The sequence below is a fragment of the Elephantulus edwardii genome, unplaced genomic scaffold (assembly GCF_000299155.1).
Source record: "Elephantulus edwardii isolate Elephantulus edwardi_28Jun2011 unplaced genomic scaffold, EleEdw1.0 scaffold00221, whole genome shotgun sequence".
NCBI classification, from domain to species: domain Eukaryota; kingdom Metazoa; phylum Chordata; class Mammalia; order Macroscelidea; family Macroscelididae; genus Elephantulus; species Elephantulus edwardii.
In genome coordinates this window covers 4,139,813-4,154,573 of record NW_006399971.1, presented here as the reverse complement: position 1 = coordinate 4,154,573, position 14,761 = coordinate 4,139,813, and the positions used below count along the sequence as shown (strand labels likewise).

At 37.8% G+C, this 14,761-nt stretch overlaps 1 protein-coding gene across 1 annotated transcript in view; it reads right to left on the bottom strand.

Annotated features, from left to right (window-relative positions):
- The window catches only part of BTNL8 (butyrophilin-like 8), a 60,827-nt gene that overhangs the window by 19,185 nt on the left and 26,881 nt on the right, over positions 1–14,761 (bottom strand). Inside the window, exon 3 of the mRNA XM_006898166.1 lies at positions 11,196–11,471. Coding sequence (XP_006898228.1) covers positions 11,196–11,471 — 276 coding nt within the window. The remainder of the gene's footprint in view (positions 1–11,195; positions 11,472–14,761) is intronic.

The following is a 14,761-nucleotide window of genomic DNA, read 5'->3' as shown; positions in this document are numbered from 1 at the left end:
TGTGGCAATTGGACAATTAAAACAGACATTCGGATGGCGGGGAAGAAGAACAAACTGGGGAGGAGGGTGGAGAGAATGGTGCGGCAATGAAGGAGTGAAAGTCCAGAATCCCTGTGAATGTTCATTGAAACTAATAAAATTTAATAATAATAAAAAAAAATCAAAAAAAGCATCTTCTTCTACAATGCACATGGAATGTTTTCCTGAATAGATCACATTTTAGGTCACAAGACAAGCATCAGTGAATTTAAAAAAAACAGAAATATTGCAAAGCATCTTCATAGATCACAATGCTACAAAATTAGAAACTAATAACAAGAGGATAAAGGAGAAAAAACCCACATATTCGGAAGCTGAACAACACCTTGCTTGAGCACGAATGTGTGCTACAAAAAACAAAAAATGAAATAAAAAAGTTTCTTGAAACAAATGACAATGAAAATACCACTTACCAAAAATTCTGGGAAACAACCGAAGTATTAATCAGAGGTCAGTTTATAGCAATAAGCAAACACATCAAAAGGCAGGAAAAATGAACATTGATTTTCTAACTCAACATCTCCAATAAATTGCAAAAGAACAGCAAGAAAACCTGACACCCTCTAAAAAACCTCAAAATATAGAAATTAATAAAAATTAATAAATGAAATAGAAAACATAAAAACAATTGAAACCATCAACAAAACTAGGAATTGGTTCTTTGAACAGGTCAATAAAATAGAAAAACCCACTGGCAAAAGTAACAAAGAGGAAAAAAGGGAAAGACACAAATAATCTGAATAAGAGATGAAACAGGCAACATTACAACAGAACCAACTAAAATAAAAAGGTTAACATTGGAATATTATAAAACACTATACTCAAGCAAATATGAAAACCTAGAAGAAATGGACAAATACTTAGAAATTCACAACCCACCTAAACTGACACATACCAAAATTGAACACCTGAGCAGACCCATTACACAAGAAGATATTGAAAAGGTAATAAAACAACTTCCATCCAAAGAAAGCTCTGGAACAGATGGCTTTACAAGTGAATTTTATCAAATATTTAGAGAAGTACTGTCACCAATCCTACATAAACTATTTCAGAAAATAGGTAAAGATGGAATTCTCCTAGACTCATTCCATGAAGCAAACATATCCTTGATACCAAAGCCAGGTGAAGACACCACCAAAATAGAAAACTGAACATAGATGAAAAAATCCTGAATAAAATTCTGGCCAGTAGATTCCAATGATACATTTAAAAAAAACAACAACCCAAACAAACAAACAAAAAACAACCCAACAACTCACCATGACCAGGACCAAGTAGGATTCATAACAGGTATGGAAGGATGGTTCGAAGTAAGAAAAACAATCAATGTGATTTATCATATAAACAAAGGAAAGAACAAGAAACACGTGATCCTATAAATTGATGCAGAAAAGGCCTTTGACAAAATCCATTACCTTTTCATAGTTAAAACCTTTAACAAAATAGGAGTAGAGGGGAATTTCTTCAACATAATGAAAAGTATATATGCAAACCTGAGAGCCAACATTGTTCTCAAGGGAGAGAGATTAAAGGCATTCCCTTTGAGAACAGGAAGTAAGCAAGGATGCCTACTATCACCTCTCCTACTCAATATTGTATTGGGAGTCTTAATGATAGCAATAAGACAAGAGAAGGAAATAAGAGATATCCAAATTGGCAAAGAGGAGGTAAAATTATCTCTATATGCAGATTATATGCTAGTATACTTAGAAAACCCTAAAGACTCAGCAAGAAACCTATTGAACATAGTTAACCAATTCAGTATTGTGGCAGGATACAAGATCAACATACAAAAACCAATTGGATTTCTCTACAGTGACAGAATACAAAGCTGAAGCTAAGAAAAACAGTACCCTTTACAATAGCTAATGACAAGATTAAATACTTGAGAATAAATCTAACCAGAAGAACAAAGGATCTATTCAAAGAAAATTACAAAGCATTATTACAAGAAATAAAAGGAGACCTAAAGAAATGGAACCGTATACCTTGCTCATGGATAGGAAGATTCAATATTGTGAAAATGACACTACTACCCAAGGAAATTTACATGTTTAATGCAATCCCATTACAAATACCAATTCCATTCTTCAATGAGATGGAAATGGCAATTTCCAATTTCATTTGGAATGGAAAGAGGCCTTGAATAAACAAAGCACTCCTTAAAAAGAGAAACAAGGTAAGAGACATCTCATACACTGATTTCAAATCCTACTACACTACCATCGTGGTCAAGACAACATGGTACTGGTAGATCAGTGGGATAGAATTGAGAAACCAGAAAACAGCTCATCTACCTATGGTCGTTTGATTTTTGACAAGGAGATGAAATCAGGTAAGTCAGAAACAGTAGTCTTTTTAACAAATAGTGTTTGCAAAATTGAAAAACTATAGGAAAGTCAAACAAGATCCACACCTTATTCCAGCACAAAAACCAACTCAAAGTGGATCATGGACCTCGGACTATAACCAAGGTCTATAAAGTTCATTAGATAAAATCTTGGAAGAACTCTAGAAGACCTAATACACACCGTAGACAGTCTTCCAAGCATCCTGGAAAACAAATCCCCATGCACAAACACTTCTCCAACAGGGTAAAAAAGAAAGACTGGGGAAAAATATTTGGTAATGACGTGTCTGATAAGGGACATATATCTAGAATTTAGAAAATATTCGGGCACCACAACAAGATAAAGGTAAACAAACCAATTGAAAAATGCACACAGGATATGAACAGAAACTTCATCAGAGAAGACATTCATTTAGAAGGCCATCAAACACATGAATAAATGTTCAAAATCCCTCACTCTTAGAGAGATGCAAATCAAAAAACTATGAAATATCATCTCATTCCAGTAAGAATAGCAAAATCTAATGGAACAGCAAACAAGAAATGCTGGCGAGGTTGTGGAGAAACTGGAACCCCTATTCACTGTTGTTGGGAGTGTAAAACAAAATGCAGCCACTATGGAAGGCAATATGGTACTTTCTCAAAAAGTTGGAAATAGAAGTACCATTTGACCCAGCAATGCCACTACTGGGAATATATCCTAAAGAGACCATAACTGCCACTCAAGCATATGTATGCACACCCATGTTTATTGCAGCTTTGTTCACACTAGCAAAGAGTTGGAAACAACCCAAGTGCCCATCAACAAACAAATGGCTAGAGCAGCTGTGGTATATTCACACAATGGAATACTATGCTGCATTGAAAAACAAGGAACTCATGAAATATTATGTAAAATGGGTGACCCTAGAGGACATTATGCTGAGTGAAATATCTCAGTTCAAAAGGACAACTACTAAATAGTGCCACTGTTGTAAAGCAGGACTGGCATTGGGGTTGTGGGGAAACTAAGAGGGGGAAACGAATGCATATTGCTTTGAAACAGATGAGAGAGAGAACTATTAAGAATGTATATATGATTAGGTATTATTGTCATGTAAAGAGTCCAGAATGAAAGCTGCGTAGTGGAGTGGCATAGTAGCATGGACTGGGTGGGAGTGAGGAATTAAGGGGGAAGATAGTATAAAAATAAAAAAATTTTTAATTTTTTTTTAACTTTTCAAAGAGAAAAGAGAACTGTGGGGAGGAGTAGACTGGGAGGAAAATGTGCAAGAATGATTGAATGGATAGCCAAAGTCTATACATTTCAATAAAATAAAAACTATTTTAAAAAGAAAATTAATAACAAAAAATATATGCCTCAATAATTTTGGCGATAAAATGTTTTGCTAAGATTTATGGCCTGTAGTCCCAGTAGAAATCAGAAACAATAATGAATCCGAATGTGAAGAAATCTCAACTGCCAATTACAACAAACTTTGTGTAACCCCACATGCCCAATCACTATATATAAATCCGATCCTTGCTTCCCCTCAGGGTCAGAATGGTTTGAACATTAACAAGCTTTCTGACTGTGCACAATAAAAAAAAAAAAAGAAGGGAATGGATGGCAGATACAGAAGGTTGAAAGAAAACAATTGCCAGCCAAGGATCCTGTACCCAGCAAAGCTGTTCATCTATTATGAAAAAGAAATTAAGTCATTTGCCAAAAAGCAGGAGCATAAGTAATTTATGAAAATAAGATCAACTCTACAAGAAATACTATGGAAAGTCATTCACACATAGATAACAAAGGAAAGTGACTGGATCATAGTAACTAAAAAAAAAAAAAAAAAGAAAGAAAAGAAACACATCAAAATGCTAGTGATAAAACCTGGTCTGTGAATAATCACATTTAATGTAAATGGCTTAAATGTACCAATTAAGAGGAAAAGATTAGCAGAATGGATTAAAACACAAAGCCCATCAATAAGTTGCTTAAAAGAAACACATCTAAGAAATGAAGATAAAGAGAGAATAAAAGTCAAAGGCTTGAAAACTACCTACCAAGCAAATGGTATACACAGAAAAGCAGGAGTGGCAATACTAATCCCTGATAAAATAGACTTTAGGATAAAAATCTATCATAAAAGATAACGGAACAATATAATAATTAAAACACAAAGGACTAAAAACACATAACCTTGGCCAACATCTATGTTAGAAATGATAGATCTGCAAAGTGCGTAAAACAGTGGTTAATAGACTTGAAGAAAGAATTGATAGCACCACAATGGTTGTAGGAAACTTTAAAACACCATTCTCACTAAAGATACAGAAGATCTTAAAAAAAATAAAAATAAAAATTAAAAAAGATACAGAAGATCTAAACTATATAATTAGCCAGTTCAATCTTGTGGATGAATTCAGGGTATTACACCCAACCAAAACTCAATTGACCTCTTATGTGCACATGGTACATTCTGCAGAATTGATGATGTATTAGGACACAAAACAAGCCTCAAGAAAATAAAAACACAGAAATAATACAAAGTACTTTTTTAGACCACAATGCCATAAAACTAGAAATTACTAACTGGAGAATAAAGGATTAAAAATCCCACCCACCTTGAAGCTAAATAGCACCATCATAGGACACAACTGGATTATAGAAGAGATGAAAAATTAAATTTAAAAAGTTCCTTGAAACAAATTACAATACAATATATCAAAACCTCTGAGATATAGCTAAGGCAGTCTTGAAGAGGAAGATCATAGCAATAGACAAATACAATTTAAAAAATAACAAAACAAAATTAATGCTAACTCAACACCTCCATCAGATTGAAAAAAAAACAACAATCTAAATCCACAGCCTCTAGAAGAAAGGCAATTATAAGGAAAAGAGCTGAAATCATTGGAATAGAAAATAGAAAAACAAAAGAAACTATCTAGCATCCCAGCCACCCCACCACCCTTGCAAACTTGGACCTTGGCTGCTGAACAAAAGGCAACAGCGTCATTGAAGCCTCATGGTGAACTAATAAGACCATGTTTTTTTACAGCATCAATAAAATAGACAAACTGTTGGCAAACAAAAGAAAAGACAGAAATAACTCGAATAAGAAATTAAAGAGGCTACATCACAATAAAGCCAGATTAAATTAAACTAATAATAACAAAATATTATGAAAAACATATACTGTTGGACTGCTAGAACTAACAAGTTCGTCCTGGAGAGGGTGAAGCCAGGCTGCTCCTTGGAGGCAAAGATTCTGAAGCTGCATCTGACATACTTTGGACATGTTGCAAGGCAGGATCAAGTCCTTGGAGAAGGACTTCATGCTTGGGAGGATGGAGGGACAGTGCAGGAGAGGAAGACCCTTCATGAGGTGGATTGATTCAGTGACTGGGGTAGTAGGTGTGTCAGAGACAATAAAATTGGCACAAGATAGAGCAGGGTATAGGGCTGCTGTACATAGTGTCGCTATGAGTTGTAGGCAACTCGATGGCACATAACAATAACAACAATGAACTTTGGTGGTGTAGTGACAAGAGGCTGTCACATCCTAAAGGCATTTTGTTCGAGGCCACCAGCTGATCTGTGGGAAAAGACAGGACAATCTCCTCTCTTGCAATTAACTGTCTCTGAAAATGTGCCATAGGATCAGCTATGGGTCAGTTCCAACTTTCCCATACACAACAACATACTCTGATAAATTTGAGAACCTAGAGAAAATTGAAAAATTCCTAGAAACTCACACCTTACCCAGATTGACATGGACAGATGTATAACACTTAAATGGACCCATCAAAAAAGAAGAAATTGAGCAAACAATTAAAAAATGCCCTAAAGTAAGTCTTGGCCCAGATGGCTTCATGGCTGAATTCTACTAAACATTCAGAGAAGACCTATCCCCCAATTCCACTTAAATTACTCCACAAAGTAGAAAAGAAAATAACAACCCAGAGTCATTCTCTGAAGCAAAAACAACCTTAAAATAAAAACTAGGCGTGCTCGCTTCGGCAGCACACATACTAAAAATTGGAACGATACAGAGATTAGCATGGCCCCTGCACAAGGATGACATGCATTCCATATTAAAAAAAAATCAAAACTAGGCAAAGACATTACCAAAAAAGAAAACTACAGACAAATATTTCTCATGACTATAGATGCAAAAATCCTTGACAGAATCCAGGCCATGACAATCCAGTAGTGTATAAAAAAAAAATAATCATGACCAAATAAGATTTATAACAGATATGCAAGAATGGTTCAACATAAGAAAAACAATTAATGTACTTATAACGTAATTTATTAATCAAAGAAAGAGCAAGAACATCATGATCCTATCAATTGATATAGAAAAGGCCTTTGATAAAATCCAATAGCTCTTTCTCATAAAAACATTCAACAAAATAGGAGTAGAAGGAAATTTCCTCAATGTTGTAAAAAGTATGTATGCAAAACCAAGAGCCAATATCATTCTCAATAGAGAAAGACTAAAGACATTTCCCTTGTGAACAGGGATCAAATAAGGATGCCCAGCATCACCACCACTATTCAATATTGTATTGGAAGCACTTATTAGGCCAATACGACAAAAGAAGGAAATAAGAAGCATCCAAAAAAATTTTTAAAATATATGTGAATTTTAAATTATCTTCTATTACTGTCTTTTAACTTAATTATAATAATATTAAAAAATTTTGTAGATGTCAATTTCTTGACATTTTCTAAACACTATGTTACATGCTTATTGCCTGGTGAAAGTTTGTAAATGTTCCAGGTGTTCAAAATAATTTTTTACATGTTAAATTTTCTAAGAGTGTCTATTAGATCATGGCTCTTAATTTGTTGTTCAAAATCTCTTACTGTTTTTATCTACTTGTTAAGCCAATTTTGTAACTCACAGTAGTTTTCTTTTCCCTTGTAGTTCTATCAATGCTAACATTACATATATATTAAAGAAGGAAGCTCTGGAGATATAGTCTAAAAGGAGTTGTACTGCTAATCGAAAAACAGTCTCTCTGGTAATTCAAATCCACCAATAGGCAATCTTTTCCGTGCAATTTACAGCCTTGAATAGCCCTCTGTGGATCAGTGGAATAGGTTCTGATTCAAAGGCAATGAGTTAACTGAGTTGATTATATGCTAAAAATATATTAAAAGATGCCCACCGCACCTATTAGGGAGCTCTGGTGGCCTAGTGGTAAGAAACCATGCTACCAAACAAAAGGCATCATAGTTCAAATTCCCAGTTGCTCTACAGGAGAAAAATTAGCCATTTTTTCCTGTGGGATTAACTGCTTATGAACCTGCTGGAGGGTTAGCTATGAATCATTCCTGTTCATAACAACAACTACTACACCCATTGGGATAAAGTCAAGTCTTACTTAAATGAAACCTTTAGGACAAAATAGAACTGTCCATAGCCATATCTTTCTTCAATAGAACAACTGGTAGGTTCAAACTACCAACATTTCAGTCTGTATCCAAATAATCCAGTCACCATTGTTATTAATGCATCTTGATTGCATGTTCAATCAATCTCCGTAAAAGTTGGTAAAAATCTTATTTCCTCTTCCTTGGCTCTGGTTGTTGGCGCATACATGTGAATGATAGTGGTATTCACTGGACTTCCTTGTATGCGTATGGATATTATCCTGTCACTCACAATGTTGTACTTCAAGATGAATCTAGAAATTACTTTCTTAACTATGAAAGCAACTCCATTGTTCCTCACCTTTTCATCTCCAGAGTAATATATCATATGATCATCCGACTCAAAATGCCCCATGCCAGTCCATCTCATCTCACCATTGCCTAGTATGTCAATATTTATGAGTTCCATTTCTTCCTTAACAATATCTAATTTTCCTACATTCATGGGTCTCACATTCCATGTCCCAATCACTAGTATCTGCTTACAACTGTTCTTCTTCCTTTGTATTTCCATACTTGAAAGTTCAACCTCAGTTGCCCTTTCTGTTATTCTAAATGTGTTCTGTTGTACATAGGGATTTCAGAGGCCTGCTATTTCAGAAGTGTATGGCCAATCCTTCTTCCTAGTCTGTCTTAATCTGAATGTTTAGACTTAGAGAAGCATAAGACAGACCAGCATTTTACAGAAGAAGTGAAAGATATATCCCTTATTGTGGAGTTAACCATTAGTATCAGTGTTGTCACTGCCTTTGGCAAATGTGTCTTTATCCACTCATTTCCCTACTCCACCATCCACTAGGATACCCATCCACTTCTACCCACTCCCTTCAACATCTATCTCCAATTATCCAGCCCTTGATCTGACAGCTATTGATAGTTTCTTATGCTATGACCAGGGTCCCTTAAATTTAGTGGTAATGTTTCCTGAGCAAAGGTGATGTGTCCTGTAGAACTGGTTTTTCTTAGATAGGTTTTTCTTAGCCCGAGGGCCGCAACAGATGCTGCCCTGGACGTGCTCACCACATTGTGCCAAGAAATCCGGAGAATAACCACTTGGCCAACTGACTGGCAGAGATCTATACTTGTTCCCATCCCAAAGAAGGGTGACCCAACAGAATGAGGAAACTATAGAACAATATCATTGATTTCACATGCAAGCAAGTTTCTACTGAAGATTATCCAAAAACGACCAGAACAGCACATCAGCAGAGAACTGCCAGAAGTCCAGGCTGGGTTTAGAAGGCTGGGTTTATTGTAGCTGATGTTAGATGGATCTTAGCTGAAAGCAGGGAATACCAAAGGAATGTCTATCTGTGTTTCATTGACTATGCAAAGCCGTTTGACTGTGTGGATCATAACAAACTGTGGCTGACTCTGAGAAGAATGGGAATCCCAGAACACTTGATTGTTCTAATATGAAATCTATACTTGGACCAGGAGGCAGTCGTCAGAACAGAGCAACGAAACACTGCATGGTTCAAAATTAGGAAGGGTGTACGCCAGGGATGCGTCCTATCTCCATACCTTTTCAACCTGTATGCAGAACAGATTTTTCGGGAGACTGGGCTCTATGAGGAGCAATGTGGGGTCAAGATTGGTGGAAGATCCATCAACAATCTGCGTTATGCAGATGACACAACCCTGCTTGCTGAAACTGAGGAGGACCTGAAGAGCTTGCTGCAGAGGGTCAAGGACTGCAGCCTCCAATATGGATTGAGGCTCAATGTCAAGAAGACAAAGATTCTCACCACTGGACCAATTGGCAGCATCAGGATGGATGGTGAAGAGATTGAGATTGTTCACAGCTTCAGTTTGCTGGGCTCCCCAGTCAACACTCTTGGAACCAGTAGCCAGGAAATTAAAAGGCGCATTGCCATGGGAAAGTCTGCTGTTAGGGAGCTTTTGAAAGTACTCAAGAGCAATGGTGTGACTCTGGAGACTAAGGTGTGTCTGATACAGGCCATCTTCTTTGCAATCACTTGTTATGCATCAGAGAATTGGACAATGACTAAGGAGGATAGAAAGAGAATTGATGCCTTTGAGCTGTGGTGCTGGAGAAGAGTATTGAGAGTCCCATGGACTGCTAGGAAAACAAACAGATTCACCCTGGAAAGTGTTAAACCGGGGGCTCCTTGGAGGCAAAGATTCTGAAGCGCCGTCTAACATACTTTGGACATGTTGTGAGGAGAGACTGGTCCTTGGAGAAGGACATCATGCTTGGTAGGGTGGAGGGACAGCGCAGGAGGGGAAGACCCTCTATGAGGTGGATTGATTCAGTGACTGGGTAAATCATGATGGGAGTGTCTGAGACGGTGCGATTGGCACAGGACAGAGCAGAGTTTAGGGCTGTTGTACATAGGGTCGCTATGAGTCTCAAGCGACTCAATGGCACATAACAACAACAACAACATCCAAATACTCAACTACTTCATCCCCAGGGCTCCTTGTGAGGTGCTGAGGTGAATATGATTATATATATATATATCTCCATGAAAATAGAAAAATTCATACATATATATGAAATTTTCTAATTTTTGATGAATTATTTTCTAGTTTATAAAATAATTACTTTTCTAATAATGGTTTTCCTCTTTGTTCACATTAATATATATGAAATTATTCTGTATTTGTTAATATTTGTCCAGCATCTATTATTTCCCATTTTCTTTTTTTATTTCTTTATTTTTAAATGTACTCATTGTTGCACATTTCCCTCTGTTCTCCTTCTCCAAGACCCTCTCAATATCCCCTTTGCTTCAAACTGTTCTCATACAGAGAATGCATAATGATATATTCTTTTTAAACAGTTCTTCCCTTAATCTGTCCCAATTTTTCTATTTTCCTATTTCCATTATATAGCTCATAAAATTTACTTCTGTAAATTACAACAGATGAGATTCTTAAATTCAGTCTGAATTCTTTGTCATTCAACTGAGACAGTAAATATTTTTACATTGGTTGTGATTTCTGACAAATTTTGGGTTACCTTAAGTGGAATTCTTATCCATCCTTTCTGAAATAATTCCTATTTTTGTTATATTTTGTTTTATATTTAGTCATTCCTCCATAAACATATTGGGTAAACAATATTATCATTTTTTATAAAAAATCAGCTTTTTAAAGTTTTACACACATTTAATTTTTAGGGGTACACCATGAGAATAATCATGAGGAGAAGGAAATATTGCTATACCTCTAGAATTATAAGTCATTTTCTCTTCATATAATGAATTTTTATTATTTAATGTTCATACTTTATTGACCTTTGATTTTTAAGATAAATCAATAAAGCTGAACAACACTAAATAATAATTCTGAGATAGAAGCTCTGGCTCTTCCTGTGAATTATTTAGGCATTCACCTCTTCTTACTCACCTCCTATCTGTAGACTGGATTGAACCTCTCTACTCAGTGCAGAAGTCTGAATGGAACATGATATGTTTCCAGTACCTTCCTTTATTATAAAGGATGTCTCCACATCAATCATGCCATGACTGTCTGCATTCATTTTGGAATCGGAAGGTAAATCATGTCCTTGTGGGCCTTTCCACTTCACTGTGGGCTGGGGGAACCAGCCTGAGGACTTGCAGAGTAGCTGGATTCCTCCATCAACATATCCCATAATAGAAATGAGAGGAGTTGAGCCCAGAGCTAGGGAGAAAAACAAAAAGAAATGAAAATAAAGATCATTTCCCAGGGCCACAGTTAATCTGCACCAAATACACCAAACATGTTATTTTTCCCTTTCTTTTCTGCTTTCTCCCTGTCTGTCCATTCTCATCTGTCTATTGCCCATCCACTCCTGTCTCTCTATTTTTTTCCTCTCTCCTTTCCCTTGTCTCTTCTCTTTTTCTCTCCCTTTCTATATCTTCCTCATCTTTTTAGTATATATGCACTTCTTACTGCTCTGAACTTTTCCAAGGCCTTTGTTTAGTTAATATTTATTTAACATTTATTATGTTTGTCTCCAAGCACTACATACAATGATGTGAGTTAGATCTCAATATGATGATATCTCACTAAATGTACAGGGAAGTAAATGTAAAAAAAATACATCTTGTGAAAAGTGAGAGAACAAACATGTCTGTCTTGGAGAGGATAAACCAAGTTTCTCCTTGGTGGCAAGAATTTTGATGCCCATCTCATATACTTTGGGCACATGGTCAGGAAAGACAAGTTCTTGGAGAAGGACATCGTGCTTGGAAGGGTAGAGGGACAGCACAGGGGAAAAAGTCCCTAGATGAGAAGGATTGACTCAGTAACTTAGGTAATGAAGGTAGGTGTGTCAGAGACAGTGAGATTGGCCCAGGATAGGTCAGGGTTCAGAGCTATTGTACATATAGGATCAAAGTGATTCAAGGACACATAACAGTAACAACAACAACAACAATTATATCTGTTTCCAAGTACTAAATAAAAGATGTGAGTTAGAGCCCAATCTGATGATTATCTCACTAACTTAAAACAAGGTCAATGTGAAAAAATACATTTCATTGTGAAAAGTTAAAGCAATTCCCTGTGAAAAGTGTAACTATGGAAGCACTTTTTATATGGGACAGAGGGTTGATTAATAATGAGGTTAACCACAAAGTACATGTGTTGTTTACAGTTGTTGTGCCAGGTTAAGGCAATCTAGTAATTTAGCCTGTAAATTTTACTGCTAATGAAAAGGTTGTGTCTTTAATGATTTGGACACACCAGCAGCTACACTGGAAAAAGATAAACAGTCGCTCCCATCGCAATTTATAGTCTCATAAATCTGATGCTGACACTGTGTTATGCTTAAGAACTCATTTGGTATTTCTTAATTGTGACATTCAAGAAAGAATAAATATGAAATGACGTCTGCGTGAGGTACAGAGACACGAAGTGGAGACAATGTACTGGCCTCAGAGGTGTGGACTATTATAATCCTATAGAACTGTTGGCCAAATTCATCAGATGTGAGCCAACTAGGCCTGCAAGGTAGAGATTACCTTAAAGCAGCTTCAAAAGAAGAATTGTCATATAAGAGACCACAGAATTCACTGTGTTGTTTCTGTGTACCATTAAGTTGGAAATGACCCATACTATGCAGCAGGTTTTCTAAGGCATTTAATTGCAGAAGAGAGAATTGCTCATCTTTCTCCTGTAGAGCAGCTAGTAGAGTCAAACCATGTACCTTTGTGTGGGCATCACAATTCATTAATACTAAGCTCCCTAAATTACTAAAGTGAGAGAAATTAAGGGCTGGACCAAAAAGGAATCTATGAGAATGAGAGAGAAAAATTAAGAGGTATTTGTGAGATTATTGAAAATAGAATATAGTGGTGATTGAGAAAAAGTTAGGGGTGACTTCCAGATTTATGACTCGGTACTCTAAGTAGGGTATCTCTTTCTGAGGTAAACCATATATGATCAGTTGTTATTTATATTCTCCTCCACAAAAAAGAACTAACTATGTGTGTTTCTGTATCTCCCAAGGTCTAGACTTATGCATGAAAACTAATAAATGTTTTCTTAAGAAGATTATGTAAGCATAAGGAAAGAACTCTTAATGAGGTTACAGGAATTCATCTCTAGCTTCTCCATTCTCTACAGTTATAAACCTTAAAAATAAAACACACAGGACAATCCAAGATGGCGGTGGAGGCAGAGACAATGTGGTGAGCGGTGGGAGCAGCAAACCACTTAGAGCAGGGCCACTATGGCCTTCTACAGACTTCAGGTTTTTTAAATAATTGAACAGTTAAACAGTTGACGACTGGCCCTCAGTGAAGATCGAGTCTTAACAACAGGAATTCGAGGATTCCCAAGGAGAAAAGGGTGAGTCTCGCGGGTCCCACCCCCCTCCCGCAGAGCCCGCATAGCGCCACCGCAGCAGCTCCATGAGGCTTCCACAGCTGGAACGAATGTATTCCCTCACCCAGGATGGATGCTGGGCACCGGGCCCTCCTCAAGACTGGTGCAGTGAAGCCGCCACACTGCCGCAAGGTGGACTTGTTCTGGAGAGAATTCATGGAGCCACGATGGCGGCGGTGGGGGAAGCGGGCACCCGCCGGCCACCCGCACAAGAGGGGCCACAAGCCCGCTGGGCACCTGCCCCGGGGGGGGGGACGCTCCCCCAACAGCTGCCTGTGCAGGAGGCAGGAGATCAAATGCGTGCCCACCATCTGCAGGTTTGGGTTTCCTTGGACAGATCAGAGAAGACCATCACCTATACAATGGATTGCTGAAAGTCACTGTGAGTCAGATGACACTTAACAGTGGCAGCATGCACAAGAGGACTGACTTCCTAAATGCACCACATATTTTGTTCTGTTGAATGCTTCTGCCAAAAGATGGTTAGACCTGGGGGGAGTCTGTTCACAATTCTCAGGTTCCCTTTACCATATACAAAGGGGGAGGGCAGTGAAACCTACTTCAAAATATAGTATGACCACTAATGGGGGGGGGTAAAAGTGGTGGTGCTAGAATTGGAGACACTATCCCTGACCACATAGTCCTCAGTCAGGCGAGGGGACCAGACTGGGGTAAGGGCAATCGGGGTGTATACCAGCCAGCTCCCGGGGGGTGTTGCCCTGCTCGGGACAGGCTGCCCTTGGCCCCTGGCTCCAGGCGAGCCATCGCAGCCCTCAGGGTGAGCTCCTTAGTCCCCAGATTGTGCCATCTGACCCCTGGGTGGGGAAGAAAAAGAAAAAAAAAAGAATGCCTAGGGTGTCCAGAGAATGTTATCTAAGCCACCTTCTGCCACCCTCTCCCCCAGTAAACCTGAAAGCAACACCCTCAAAGCCCTTCTATTTGTAATTCACAAGTTTGTTCTCTCTAGGTATGCTCTCTTTCTGAGTTTTACTCCAGAAGTGACCCTGAACCCAGTGCCAGTGACAAAAAGGAAACACAACTGACAGCTAAGGAAGCAAAGGAGGATGGAGCCTCTGGGTTCAACCAGCCATCCCCACTGG